At 48.0% G+C, this 14,765-nt stretch overlaps 2 protein-coding genes across 2 annotated transcripts in view; one reads left to right on the top strand and one right to left on the bottom strand.

The window, feature by feature from the left end:
* Positions 1-11,453, top strand: part of LOC143295192 (uncharacterized) — a 31,429-nt gene extending 19,976 nt beyond the window's left edge. Inside the window, exons 3-5 of the mRNA XM_076606765.1 lie at positions 4,335-4,770; positions 6,141-6,450; positions 7,199-11,453. Of these exons, the coding sequence (XP_076462880.1) occupies positions 4,335-4,770; positions 6,141-6,450; positions 7,199-9,154 (2,702 nt within the window). The 3' untranslated portion in view covers positions 9,155-11,453. The remainder of the gene's footprint in view (positions 1-4,334; positions 4,771-6,140; positions 6,451-7,198) is intronic.
* Positions 11,454-12,849: 1,396 nt separating this feature from the next.
* The window catches only part of LOC143295203 (GTPase IMAP family member 4-like), a 44,645-nt gene continuing 42,729 nt past the window's right edge, over positions 12,850-14,765 (bottom strand). The window contains exon 7 of the mRNA XM_076606776.1: positions 12,850-14,737. Within this exon, the coding sequence (XP_076462891.1) occupies positions 14,726-14,737 (12 nt within the window). The 3' untranslated portion in view covers positions 12,850-14,725. The remainder of the gene's footprint in view (positions 14,738-14,765) is intronic.

Here is a 14,765-nt window from a genome sequence, read left to right on the forward strand (position 1 = left end):
TGTTGCGTTAACTTGTGCTCAACTTGGAAAGTTGACATGTAGTTGGTGTGGGTCTTGGCTCAACTTCCAAGATAGTATAAATAAAGCTCTCGGGGTAGCTATTCAGTCCATCTTGCCTCTTGTCGAAAAGAAAGGGATTTCTCTTCAGAAAATCCAAGACCTGCTCCTTTTGATTCTCGATGAGCCTTGGCTGCTTGAGGGACTTGCCCTTCTTGTCAGTCTGGGTGGGGGTGGACTCGATCCCCGGGGTGTGCTCTGCAGCATCTCCAGGAGTCGACGGCACATCATCAGGAACAACTGCGGAATCAGGACTCGACATCTTGTTGTTGCAGGGTCGACAGTGAAAAACCCTAGCAGCAGCCAAAGATTTGAATGAAATGCGCGCAAAGATATCGTGTGATGGTCTGGTTTATATACTGTGCGCACACCAACTGTACAAGTTGAGATAAGATGCAGTAGCCCACACCAACTAGTTGCCACAACCTCTGTCAACGTAAATCAACTTACATCGTAGTTATCGCGTCCAAAAAACACACACTGCGTGCGTGCGAGCGAGGCTTGGCTTGCGAGTCGAGGAATGCCACGCGGTGGAGAAAAAGGTTGCCTCAACTCAGCGCATCTTGTGTAAACGCGCATGTCAACTGGCGCCAACGTCGAAGTTGGCGGCCAACTCCATAGGATATTGGGTGGGAGGTGATATCTATTTCAGCTACGGCAACTTGAAGCGCATCTTGATCGGGAAAACCAGATAGGCAAGGTCTAAAAATAAAGGGTCGACAACTGCCACCAACTCACAATATCCTTCCTCATCTAGCTCGGCAACTCTAGCACAACTAGTTGCTGGGAGTTGAGATGCCTAGTGTAAATTAGCCTTAAGAAACAAAATGAGAGTAATATGCCCTTGATTAAGCCGGAAAGAGAATTCGTGGGACGTCTCTAAAAGTGAAAGTTGCGAGTTCCTCGATTGTATTTGTGTAAATGCTTCGCAATGGGTCTGGGGGGAAAACGGGAGGAGCGAAGTACTGTGTGTGCTGTTCAAACTTAAAGGAAAAAAGATATCGCAACGAATACCAGCCACGATCCGATTGCAAAGAGCGTGGCGATCTCAGAACCACATCGTGAACTGAACTGAAACCAAGGACCCTCACCCTCCGTGGCGATGATATTCCTTCATTTTTTACGAACAAAGTCTTCAAAACAAGCACGGTATGTGACATTTTGAATCGAATATTCATTTTTATGTTTCAAAATATATTTGTTTCAATTCAACAGCCAAGCCCAAGAATGTTTTGGGTCTGATTTCTCAAAGAGGGATGATTATACTGTCTTCATTTCACACACACTTATCTGCCTAATGTTTGAATCCAAAAGCACAATTTAATCTTTAAAACGGAGAATTACAGTACACCAGCTGGCCGGTCTTTTTCAACTTCCAGTCACCAATATTGTATCATTCAACTGGATTTGTGTGTGTGTGTGTGTGTGTGTGTGTGTGTGTGTGTGTGTGTGTGGTCTTCGCTGTGATTTTTATTCAGCACAGATAAATGCATCTCTGACACATAGTACAAAACTGACTAGTGTACCCCGGAAACAAACACTACAAAGCATTTTCACAATACAACATTTGTCAGCGCATACTTCTTTCAAGTGGAAATGCTTGCACATTTTCAGAAAGTGCTGTTTCTATGATTCTGAGACAGTGAGATCCTTGCTACTTCCACAGGCAGTGTGAATGTTTACACACACACACACACACACACACACACACACAGAGAGAGAGACAGAGACACACACACACACACAAGACACACACACACACACACAGATAGATGGATAGATAGATAGATAAGGCATAGTTATTGTTGCAAATTTAAACAACTCACTGGCTTGAGATTCTGCACATGCATAACACAGTGAATAGATCTGACACATTTTGGGGGTTGTATGCAGTTTGACTGAAACTGTGTAACTAAAAACAAATGTCATAACATTCAAGCTATAATTATATATTCTTTTCAGACGTGCAAGTCAGACGTGCCAGTTGTCAGACGTGCAAGTCCAAGAAGACATCACTGCTACTTCTGCGTCAGCAGTGGAAACCAATGCTGCTGACAGTAAACTGAGTAATTTTACAAAATTTAACAAATTTGGAAGTGAAAGTATTAATGATCTGACAGCTTTGCTTCCCCCTTTTCACCAATTTGACACTGATGACACAGTGAAAGATGACTTATCAGGGCCCTGAAGACCGTTTTGTCATAAAATTTAGACTGAAGGGGGCTTACAATAGTGGGTGTCAATTTGTAGAGTGTGTGTGTGTGTTAGTTGAGAGCAGATTGATTCAGAAGGATCAGTGGTATTTTGGTATTAACAAATTGTGTAACACAGTCAGATTATCATCTGTGTATGAAGATTTTTTTTAAAAGCTTTCTCATTGGGATTTGTGGAGTTTGAATGCTCCTGATATTTTATTTGTCATACTGATGTGAACTGTAGCTGTGATTTTTCTTCTCTCTTCTTCTTCTTCTTCTCTTTGAAGAAGAAAGGTGGGGAGGTGCAGTATGCTTCAAATCAGCTGAGATAACACTGATCATGGAAACAAAATCGAAACTTTATAAATATAGACACTGCACTTCAATACAGATGTAGATCACACACACACAGACACAGACACACACACACACACACACACACACACACACACACACACACACTAATGGTGCTCACATCATAAATAAATCAGGTTGTTTAAACAATTGTTTATTATTTAGCATTTAGGTATGAATGAATGAAACCAAAAAAATAATAAAAGAAAATATCTTATCGAAGTGATTTTCTTCAAGTCTGTGTTTGACTCAGACCTGTTTACACTGCATTCTGTAAACAGTCCAAATTTGATTAGCAATAAACAAATGAATTATATATTTATGATTTAAAAAGAAAATACAGGAAATAAAAAATGGGAGGCTGGGCATGCATATGTAAATAAATGCAAATATTTACACAAAGAATTTACAGCACTACCAGTTTCTGAAAAAATGGCAGCAAAGAGAAAGCTGATATGTATGTGTTAATCCTTTGGCCAGTTCTTAGATACAATGAACTTACGGGTTTCCATAAAAGAAATACATATTTTAACCTGGTGAAAGTACAGACATATCCATTTTGGGTAAACAGGTCAGCTGATTGTACCAGACTGGTGTGCCTGAATGTCTGGGAGTCTTGAGAAGACTTATCAATGCATGTCACTTCCAATGATGTACGAGTGAGTACTGTATGCGCACATGCATTTGTGCTGCACCATAAGATGAAATCATTCTTTACTTACAGTTAATCATCAATGCAACTGTGATGAAACACACATGAATCAGTCTTGATGATTATCATCTTTAATCAAATTCCATTGCACAGCTCCACCACTCTTCTCCCCACAGTTTCCATGCTCAGCTACAACACTCTCCTCCACACAGTATAAAAAAAAGTAAAGTGACAGACTAGCCAGAAAAAGATCAAATTCATTGGAACAGCACTGCGCTTTTCTCAAGTCTGTTTAGAAGGCGCGCGCGCGCACACACACACACACACACACACACACACACACACACACACACACACACACACAAATACTATGTAGCCACAATATGAAATGCTGGAATGTATGTAGATTCTGAATGAATGGGTCACAAACAGGAGCGATACTTTTTTTCCTTCAGTTGTTAAAAATGTGCGTGAGGTTGATGTCGCTGTGACAGCAGAAACTGACTTGACTTCGCCTTCTTGTTTCTGGTTCTGCGACAATTTAAATGTTTTGCACGACGAACAAGTTCAACTTTCGTGCCACTTATCAGGTGTACGTTCTTTTTGAAATACTCTTTCGGTTCTTTAACTTTCATGGAGTCAAACGCACTTTCAGTTTCAGCGGACAGAGTCGCCATGTTGCCTTATCCGGACTTCCCAAGGTGAAGGGGTTGAACTTTTCACTGACCTCCGGTTTCTAACGAACAAGGTCTATAAATAACCCGCAAGGTCCTAGGCCTGCATTCAGTTTCTATAAATAAACCGCTATGTCCGATTCAGTCACTATAATTTACTATGTCACTATGTCCCTGTCGCTATAAATAACCGGTTATATCCCAGTCACTATAAATAACCTTTGTCCCAGTCACTGTAAATAATCTGCTGTGTCCCCGTTACTATAAATAACCTGCTATGTCCCCGTCACTATAAATAACCCGCCATTTCCCAGTCACTATAAATAACCTGCTATGTCCCAGTTAGTTACTATAAATAGCTCTCTATTTTCCCTTTACTATAGATAACTCTTTGTGTCCCAGGCCTGTTGGGCAACGTACTGGCCCTGGTGGTGCTGCACAAGACGCGGACGGAGATCCGCAGCATGATGTTCTACACGCTGGTGGCGGCCCTCACTTGGAACGACCTGCTGGGCATCTGCCTGACCTCGCCGCCCGTGCTGGCCGCCTACCTGAACGAGCGCCACATGCCCGCCTTGCCCTTCCTCTGCCGCTTCCACGCGCTGGCCATGGTGTGCTTTGGCCTGTCCACGCCCTTCATCGTCTGCGCCATGGCCATCGAGCGCAGCCTGGCCCTCAAGTGCAACTACTTCTACTCCAAGTACTGCACGCCCACCTCGGCGCGCGTGCTGGTGGCACTGCTCTGGGCCTTCGTGCTCTTCTTCGGTGGTCTGCCTTTGCTGGGGGTGGGGTCCTTCACGCTGCAATACCCCCAGACCTGGTGCTTCCTCCACTTCAGGTCTGTTTCAGTTTCAATGTCAGGTTTTCAGTTTTTCATTTTCTCAAGAAGGCGTCACTGCATCCGGACTAACCCATAATCCGCACGATTATACGCTTCACCACCATCTCTTTGGTGGCAAATGCATGACCAGCAGCGTAAACCAAGGTGCTTAGTCAGGTTCTGAGTGTATACATTTATATCTGTGTACCTATCAGAGTGGATAATACGCTTCACCACATATTATCTGCTTGACAAATGCCTGTTCAGCAGCATAACCCAACGCTTAGTCAAGTTTTGAGTGGATACAGATATATATATATATATATATATATATATATATACATATATATATATATATATACATATATATATATATTTGTGTACATATCAGAGTGGATCTCTTATGCAGAATCTTGCTGGAGGACAACCCTTTTGTTGCCTTTCTTGTTCAGCTTGTCCAGTGCATACCGCATTTGGGTCCTCGGTTTTATCGTCTCATCCGAATGACTAGACGCTCGGTTTGATTTTCCAGTCAAACTGGGAAGAAGAAAGGGCGAGAGCAGGACCAGAACCCAGACCCTCGCAGACACTGTACTGGCGGATAATCGTCTTGCTCTTTCACCGCCAAGTTTCTGTGTGAAAAACACTCCCCAGCGCCAAATATTTTAGAAACATACTCTCAGTCACAGGCTTCGGTTCATGTCAAAACAACACAATGGGTTTGTTCACTGCAAACTGGATCAGGGAGCAAAGGTAAGTCATTGTCCTGTTGGCGGGGAAACTGGCTGCAGCTGTCAAGCTTTTGCTACAGTGTGAAAAATTAATGGTCTTATCAACATGACTCCTCGATGTCGACAAAAGTCGCCTATGGCAGTGCACTGTCTAGTCAACAAAAGTCGCCCATGGCGGTGCACTGTCTAGTCAACAAAAGTCGCCTATGGCGGTGTACTGTGGCGGTGCACTGTCTGGTCAACAAAAGTCGCCTATGGCGGTGCACTGTCTGGTCAACAAAAGTCGCCTATGGCGGTGCTCTGTCTAGTCAACAAAAGTCGCCTATGGCTGTGCTCTGTCTAGTCAACAGAAGTCGCTTATGGCGGTGCTCAGTCTAGTCAACAAAAGTCTCTTATGGCGGTGCTCTGTCTAGTCAGCAAAAGTCGCCTATGGCGGTGCACTGTCTAGTCAGCAAAAGTCGCCTATGGCGGTGCACTGTCTAGTCAGCAAAAGTCGCCTATGGCGGTGCACTGTCTAGTCAGCAAAAGTCGCCTATGGCGGTGCACTGTCTAGTCAACGAAAGTCGCCTATGGTGGTGCACTGTCTTGTCAACAAAAGTGCCTACTGCAGTGAAAGAGTTAAGAATTAATCAACCGGTCTGCCGCCTTCCTCCTCAGGTCCTACGAGCCGCTGGACATGGCCTACGCCGGCTCCTACGCCCTCCTGAACCTGCTGGTGATCGCGGTGATGGTGGTGTGCAACGGCCTGGTGATGACCACACTGTGCAGGGTCCGCAAGTCCCGGAGGAGGAAGAGGATGTCCAGCGCCAGTTCCAACGGCACCCTGCTGAAGGTCGACCCCGCGGATGACGTCATGCAGCCCCCGCAGCTGTTGCGTCGGCGTCATCACCGCGACGTGGAGCTGCAGATGATCTGGTTGCTTTTCGCCATCACCACCATCTTCTCTGTCTGCTGGGCGCCGCTCATGGTGAATGAGGCTGTCTCTCTATGTCTTGTCTCCGTCTCTCCCTCTCTCTGTATCTCTTTGTCTCCCTCTCTCTTCCTCTCTCCCCACTCTCCCTCCCCTCTCTCTATCTCTTGTTCTCCCTTTCCCTCTGTTTCTGCCTGCCTGTCTCTCTGTGTATGCCTCTATCTCCGTATGTCGCTGTCTCTGTATATCCCTATCTGTATCTCTAATCTCTGTCTATCTCTGCCTCAGTGTCTGCCTGTCTCTCTGTGTTTGTCTCTATCTCCATCTGTCTCTGTATATCCTCATCTGTATTTCTATCTCTGTCTATCTCTATCTGCCTGTCTCTCTGTGCATGTCTCTATCTCCACCTGTCTCTGTCTTAGTATATTATCCCTGTTTGTGTCTCTATCTCTATCTTCCTGTGTCTGTGTATGTCTCTGTCTCCGTCTGTCTCTGTCTCTGTATATCCCTATCTGTTTCTCCATCTCTGTCTGTCTGTCTCTGTGTCTTTCTCTGTTTGTCTGTCTGTCTGTCTCTCTTTCTCGGTAAGAGATCGCCTCCAGTATGTCTTTCTTTTCCTTCCTGTTTTCTTTCTAGTTCATATTCTCTCCATTTTTCTTTCGTTCTTTCAATTGTCTTTGGGGTTTTTTGCTGGGGTTTTTTCCCCCCTTCCTGCCGGTATTTGTTTCAGTGTTTGAAGTTTATTCGATTATTTTTCAAGAACTAGAACTGATCAATGAACGGATTTTTTTTTTCTTTATTCCAGGTGTACATCCTGTTCTGCCTGCAGTCCCCAGACAACCACTCCCCAGTGTTCGGCCTGGTGGCGGTCCGACTGGCCAGCCTCAACCAGACCCTCAACCCCTGGATCTACGTCATCCTCCGCAAGTCGCTTCTCTCCCGCCTGGCCCGCCTGTGTCGTCACTACCGCCGGCTGACGTGCCGCGTCGCCCACAGCAAGACGACGTCATCAGGACGGGCATCGGAAGGGCCACGGAGACCCACAGGATTCCACCTCCACCAGCATCGGCCTCACCACCACCAGCCCTTCCTCCCCCTCCTGCTGCAACGGAAGGGGGAAGGGGCAGGGGGAGAGGGGTCCAGCACAAGTCTCCTGCACAAGTACGTGCACGTGGGACACCAGCTGTGCCCCAGCTCGCAGTTCGTGGGGACGGGTGGCCGCCAGGAGGCGGGGAAGGGATGGGGAAGAAGCAGGAGCTGGGGGACGGGGAGCAGTGAGGGTGGTGGTGGAGGGGGTGGTGGTGGGGCTGGGGGGGTATTGGAGGAGGACCCCCGGCCCGCCTGGAGCAGCGAGGTGAGCGGCAGGCGGCCGTGCTCCGTGTGCCGGGACAAGCTGAGGGCGGAGGGGGGCGGCGCCCGGGAGGGGGAGGAGAAGGAGGAGGGGGTGGTGGTGGGTTTGATGGGAGAGTACCCTGCTGCTTTTGCTGCTTCTTCTGCTGCTGGCTCCCTCCTTCAGCACCACCTCTCCACCAGCGCCACCACTTCGGCCCCCCACAGCTGCAGTCACGTGGTGACGGCCGCGTGCAGCGAGGATCCGACCCACCACCACCACAATCCCCACCACGACCCACGTCTTCCTCCACCCTCCCTCCCTGCTGACGGCGCTTACGTGGACTTCTTCCGTCACCTGCCCCCCTCCTCCTCCGCCGCCGTCCTCCCCCTCCGTGACGTCAGCAGCGCTCCTCCTCACTGGACAAAAGCGTGCCGGGAAAAAGACTTCACCGCGACGCACGTGCACAGCTTCGTCAGCGAGGCGGACGACCACGGGTACGGCTCCAAGGTCAGCACGGACTCTTCCCGCCTCTCGTCCCCGGAGAGGTGTCGCGCAGACGTCGCTCAGCTGACACAGAACCCGGCCCGCTGGGGGCAAGAGGAGGAAGAGGACGACGACGAGGAGGAGGAGGAGGAAGGGGAGGAGGAAGAGAATGACTTTTGTCAGCGTGAGGAGGAGGAGGAGGAGGAGGAGGCTGCCTTCTATCAGCGTGAGGAGGAGGAGGACGTCTTTCAGCATCTCCTGGAACCAGTGTCTGAGGCCCGCCCGGAGAACCGCTGCGGGGCGTTTCCCGGTGAGTCCCAACCACGCTGTTCGACTGCGCTGACACATCCGCCATCCCGGCACGCGGGGTGCGGAGAGAACGGGGACAGGGTCACGGTCAGTGGGAAAGACACCTGTTCTTCATCAGACAGCCGCCTCTGCCAGCACGGCTGCAGCGGAGGCTGGAACTCGGGTGACGACGCCACAGTGTCCACAGACGTGGTTCCACGCACCGCGGGCTGCAGTGAGGCGGAAGACGAGGAGGAGGAGAAGGAGGAGGAGGAAAAGGAGGACCCTCCCGGCTCAAGGACTTTAGCCGCACTCACAGACACCACCCCGCCCCCCTCTCTACCCGCCACCCACCCACACGGCGGCAAATTGAACACCACCGCCGGACTCAGAGACGACAGCACAGACCTGACCAGCGGCGTGTTTGACGGCCTTGACGACGACGATGATGATGGTGATAATTGTGATAACGAAGACGATGATGATGATGTTGATGATGATGATGTGTACGACGGTCGTGTGGATGGGAGGCAGGTGGGGAGGGAAGAGGAGGGGCAGGGGGGAGGAGGACAGAGGGGCAGCAGCAGCAGCGGTCGTACCGTGTCCAGCTCCAGTGGCGGCACTGTGGTGGAGGACAGTAGTGCCGTGGTCTGCTGACACCGCTAGCTTCCTTTGGTGCCCTCCTCCTCCTGCCCAGTGAGTGAACAGATCGGCTGACGTCTTGTGCGTGTGGCGTGAAAGAAACAACAGTTCTGTTCAGTTCAGTTCAGTTACTCAAGGAGGCGTCACTGCGTTCGGACAAATCCATACACGCCACGCCACATCTGCTAAGCATGTGTCTGACCAGCAGCGTTACCCAACGCGCTTGACAGCAACAACAAATGTTAGTGTTTCATGAACACGCTCAATCTTTTATGTCTGTGTTTCCATAATTCTGTATCATGGATACAGTTCCTAAGGGCTCTGTGTCTCATTTTTTTGTCTCGCTCGCCGTCTCAGGTTTTCTCTCTTTCCCTTCTCTTTCTCTTCTCTCTCTCTGTAGCTCTCGCTCTATCTAGCGCGTGCGTGCGCACGCGTGCGTGCGTGCGTGCGTGCGTGCGTGCGCGCGCGCGCGCGCGCGCGTGTGTGTGTGTGTGTGTGTCCCTCTCTGCTTCTCACCCTCACTGTCTGTCTCTGTTTCTGTCTTCCTCCCCCCCCCCCCCTCTCTCTCTCTCATAAACATATCGAGCTTTCATAATTCCCTTGCCTTCTCAAAACAACAGTAGACATTGCCTGTTGAGTTGCGTCCCTGTGTCACAGTCATAATCTCGTCCATGTATCGGTATGCTTGGGTGTCCCAGTTTTAACGCTGTGCATCCGCCGCATCCACACTGGTTATTGAAGCACCGGAACTCATCATAGCTCGCATAATCATTGCCTAAGATGGGATTCCCAAACTTTGATGATCGTATTTACTGGCTTTCATGACTTCGTCTGATGTACTTAGCGTAGTCCTGAAACAAAAATCAAACAAAACAAAACAAAACTTAAGTGAACGTTCCTCTTTGAGTTTCTAGGCTTGATGTACTGTTTTTGCCCTGAATGCTTCTGGTGAAGAACAGTGACGAAAGTCGTTCCACATGCTGGAGAATTTGCGTGGAGTCACTGGAGGCTTGCCCGTACGTGTGTGTTGTTGGTCATCATGTTCTTGAACCAGAAACATTCCTTTCCCCCACACCCCCTTCTCTCTCTCTCTCTCTCTCTCTCTCTCTCTCTCTCTCTCTCTCTCTCTCTCTCTCTCTGTCACTGCTTGTCTGTTTCTGTCTCTATATCTCTCTGTCCCTGTCTCCGTCTCTCTCTCTCTCTCTCTCTCTCTCTCTCTCTCTCTCATCCGGGTACTGAATATTTGAGTATCATGTTACACTTTGGATGTAGTTTATTGTCGATGCTAAAGCACAAGTACCCAGATCAGGCATTCGCGGAATTGGCAAGGGAAAACCCAAATGCTGCGTTATCAGAATATAGAACTTGGGTTTAAGGTGAATAGTCGTCACGTTACCATATTACAAATAATTATTATGTATATGGCTTGTACTTTCTTCCTTTCTTTCTTTCTTTCCTTCTCTGTCTGTGTCTCTGTCTGTCTGCCTGTCTGTCTGTCTCTCTCTGTGTCTCTGTCTGTCTCTCCCCATTCATTATTCCTTTCTTTATGTATGTACGCATTCATATGCTTATGTGATTGTACGCTGACATTTACATCAGATTTGTATAATATAATCAGTCTCTCCTGAGCTGGCTGGCTGACTTGTGATCATGAAGTGTGCCATAACCTGCAGTTAAACAAAGGCATTGTCTCCACCTCCATCGTCAGGGAAGGCAACTCGCCCTGTTGTAGTGACGGCAGTCGCTTCCATTCAGATTGCGGACAATAAAGACATTGTTGCTTGTGCAGTTGAGTGTCCTGGTGTGTGTCTGCTCTAGACTGCAGTGGTGGTGGTGGTGGTTATAGCTGCGGCAGTCTTCAAAAGCTTGGTTTCAGAGTTCTTGTAAATGAATCTGTACTCTGTCTGTCTGTCTCTGTCTCTCTCTCTGTCTGGCTCTCTCTGTCTGTCTGTCTGTCTCTCTCTCTGGTTCTTGGCTGCCTCAGTCTATGTCTCTCTCTCTCTCTGTCTGCCCCTCTCTCTCTCTGTCTGCTCCTCTCTCTCTCTGGTTCTTGGCTGTCTCTGTCTCTCTCAGTCTCACTCTCTCTGCCTCTCTCTCTGTCTGTCTGCCTCTCTCTGTGGTTCTTGGCTCTCTCTCTCTGTGTTTCTCTCTCTGTCTGCTTCTTTCTCTCTGCGTCTGCCCCTCTCTCTCTGTGGTTCTTGGCTGTCTCCGTCTCTCTGTATGTCTGCCTCTCTCTCACTCTCTCTCTGGTTCTTGGCTGTCTCTGTGCATCTGTCTCTTTTTCTGACTTCGTGTGTCTTCTCTTCACTCCCTGTGTGTCTGCCCCCCTGTCTGTCCGTCCGACTATCTGAATATCTGTCTGTTTCCCTTTCTCTTCCTCTCTCTCCGTCTGCCTGTCTCTTTTAACACACACACACACACTGTGCCTGTGTGTGCGTGTGTATGTGTGTGTGTGTGCGTGTTTGTGTAGGTGCGTGTGTGTGTGTGTGTGTCCTGAATGAATGGTATGGGTACTAATATAGCGTCTATCCTCGGTCGGAGACCAAGCTCTAAGCGCTTTAAAAACTCGGGGTCACGACTGCAATTGGGCTTTCATCATTCGTTTCCTGTGTCATTCAATCGGATTTCAGGCACGCACACATACGCGCTCAGACAGACATGCAACATTTATCGTGTGTGACTGTTTTTGTTTTTACTTACTCCGTCACGTAGGCAGCCACACTCCGTTTTCAGGTGTGTGCATGCTGGGTATGTTCTTGTTTACATAACCCACCGAACGCTGACATGGATTACAGGATCTTTAACGTGCGTATTTGATCTTCTGCGTACGTATACACACGATGGGGTTCAGACACTAGCAGGTCTGCACAAACGTTGACCTTGGAGATGGCAAAAATCTCCACACTTCACCCACCAGACGCCGTCACCGAGATTGGAACCCGAGACTCTCACATTGAAAGTCCATTGCTTTAACCACTAGGCTATTGCGCACTCGTGTGCAGTGTGTGTGTGTGTAGGTAGTAGGTAGATAGGTAGGTGCGCGCGCGCGCGCGCGCGCGCGCGCGTGTGTGTGTGTGTGCGTGTGGCCCTCGCGCGCAAAGTCTACAGACGTGTACTGTTACGTGCAACAAAACTCAGCAATGCGAAGCGAAAACTACAGCGAGACAGCAAGGGATCAAGAGACAGACAGCTGGGACACAGAAGCACGTGGAGCTGCTCCTCGTCTCGTGGTGTTGAATGCCCATGCGGAACGGGTTCGCAGACACCAGAGTATTGGCTACAGTTCTGCCCAACTTTTGGTGCACTGAGGAGAGAAAACCTGGCTCTGTGAGGTGGATCTCCACGAGAAGCTCTGGGGACCACCTGCTGCACTGCAGAGGACAGCAGACTTCACGCTGCAGACCGGGTGGCCCATCTGACAGCACGATGACCTGGGGAACGCGGAAGAAGAAGAAAAAGTCTCGAGGTCTGGCGGGCTCCAGAAATACAGCTTGTGTGATTGATGGGTAATCATCATCATCATCACACACACACGGCACGCACACACACACACACACACACACACACACACATATATATATATATATATATATATATATATATACACGTGCATACTCACACACATGCACATACACGAACGCACGCACACACACACACACGCGTTTGCACGTGCACACGCATGCGCACACATACACAAATGCCGAAAGAATTCATGATATTGAACGACTTATTAGTTCATTGGAAAAAAAAAAGCAATATGAGTGTAATGGGCAAAATTTGTGTAATAATATCTATCACTGAAAACAACATCAACCGCGCGCACGAACGCAGAATTACTGATGCAGTGGAGGAAGGGAAGCAACTATGGAATTTCTAATAGTGAATACGCGATTACTGCCCTTTGGCACTGTCCATCCCCTCCACTTTACCGAAATGTCTCTGCCTGGCCGGTCGTCTCCTTTGCCAGTCAGCTCAGTTCCATGCCTAGAACAAAGTCCCGGTAAGTCCCAGTCCCAGAATCTCCGTGTCTTACTCTTTCCATTACTCTGTTTGCCTGTCCGATTTGTATGTTTGTACTTACTGAGGAAGGTGGCAGAATGGTTAAGACGCTCAGCTGCCAATACAGAGAGTCCGTGAGGGTGTGGCTTCGAATCCCGCTCTCGCCCTTTCTCCTAAGTTTGACTGGAAAATCAAACTGAGCGTCTAGTCTTTCGGATGAGACGATAAACCGAGGTCCCGTGTGCAGCACGCACTTGGCGCACTGAAAAAGAACCCATGGCAACGAGAGTGTTGTCCTCTGGCGAAATTACGTAAAATGAAATCCACTTTCATAGGTACACAAATATGTAAGCATGCACTCAAGGCCTGGCTAAGCGCGTTGGGTTATGCTGCTGGTCAGGCATCTGCTCAACAGATGTGGTGTAGCGTGTATGGATTTGTCCGAACGCAGTGACGCCTCCTTGAGAAAGTGAAACTGAAAACTGAAACTTACTGACCAACTTGGACAAGCTGAGCTGGTTCACTGTGCAACTGGCGAGGATTTAGACAGGGAGATTCACTATCACCTTCATCTTATGAATTGAGGTATTGGCAATAATTACAGGTAAAAAACACACAAAAAAACCCAATGTATAGTGATAAGTGATCTGGAACAAGGAACATAAACTTTCTCAACAGGCAGATGACTCTGATTCTGGAACATGAAATCTCTCAAACTGCAGATGATCCTGAATTTCTTTTAGAAGGCGACAAATAATTTCAGACTTGCATACACAGCGGACACTTTGGGATATAAATCAGGCTTAAATTTGAATTCTGTGAAAACGAGTGTAATCTGGCCAGGAGGCACCAGAAATTCTAGTGCTAATTACTTGGAATTTCTAGGCGTGGAATGGAACCATTCAAATTTTTTATTTGGTTACACAAATAATTTACATAACCGTGCAAATTTGAAATTACTCACAATAAAAAAAAAAAAAAAAATAGCAGGTGTGACACACTTGTGTGGGGAACAGATATCAAAAGAAACGACAAAAGAAGGAAGGTGGCTATTTTGAAATCGCGTATTTCGTCAAAATCGATTCATTCGTGGATTCTGTCACCTAACCCAACAGACAGTATGTTTCCGCTCCTTAAAAAAATCATTATTATAAATTTTTATCGGGTATGGATTGAAAAGCAAGACGAATTTCAGAGAAAAACAAAACACACAAGCATCGGGGATGGTGGTCTTGGACTTCAGGAATAGAATACGCTGACGTCTTCATTAAAAATTGGCCTGGTTACGTAAAACTGAGAAAACTTAAGGAATTGGCTCACATTCATGTGCACGTGATACTGAAAACTGGCTTGTAAGCGACCATCCCTTCTTCGCATAAATTCAATCCTAACGTTTGGGGGCGGGCGTTTACTGGCTCACATAACCCGTTGCGTGTTGTTTTATTTGTTTAGTTTCACGATAAAGTGGTGTGTTGGTATTACTGTGTGCATGGGACTTCTCTCCAGTGTGTTAATGTACTTAACTCTCTCTCTCTCTCTCTCTCTCTCTGCACATCCTTCCGGTGTGTGGTGAGTGCAGACGGCTGCTCAGCAAGCTCTCTGTTAAATGAGAAAATGTGAAGGAATC

Source organism: Babylonia areolata, chromosome 20 (assembly GCF_041734735.1).
Source record: "Babylonia areolata isolate BAREFJ2019XMU chromosome 20, ASM4173473v1, whole genome shotgun sequence".
In the NCBI taxonomy this organism is placed as follows: domain Eukaryota; kingdom Metazoa; phylum Mollusca; class Gastropoda; order Neogastropoda; family Buccinidae; genus Babylonia; species Babylonia areolata.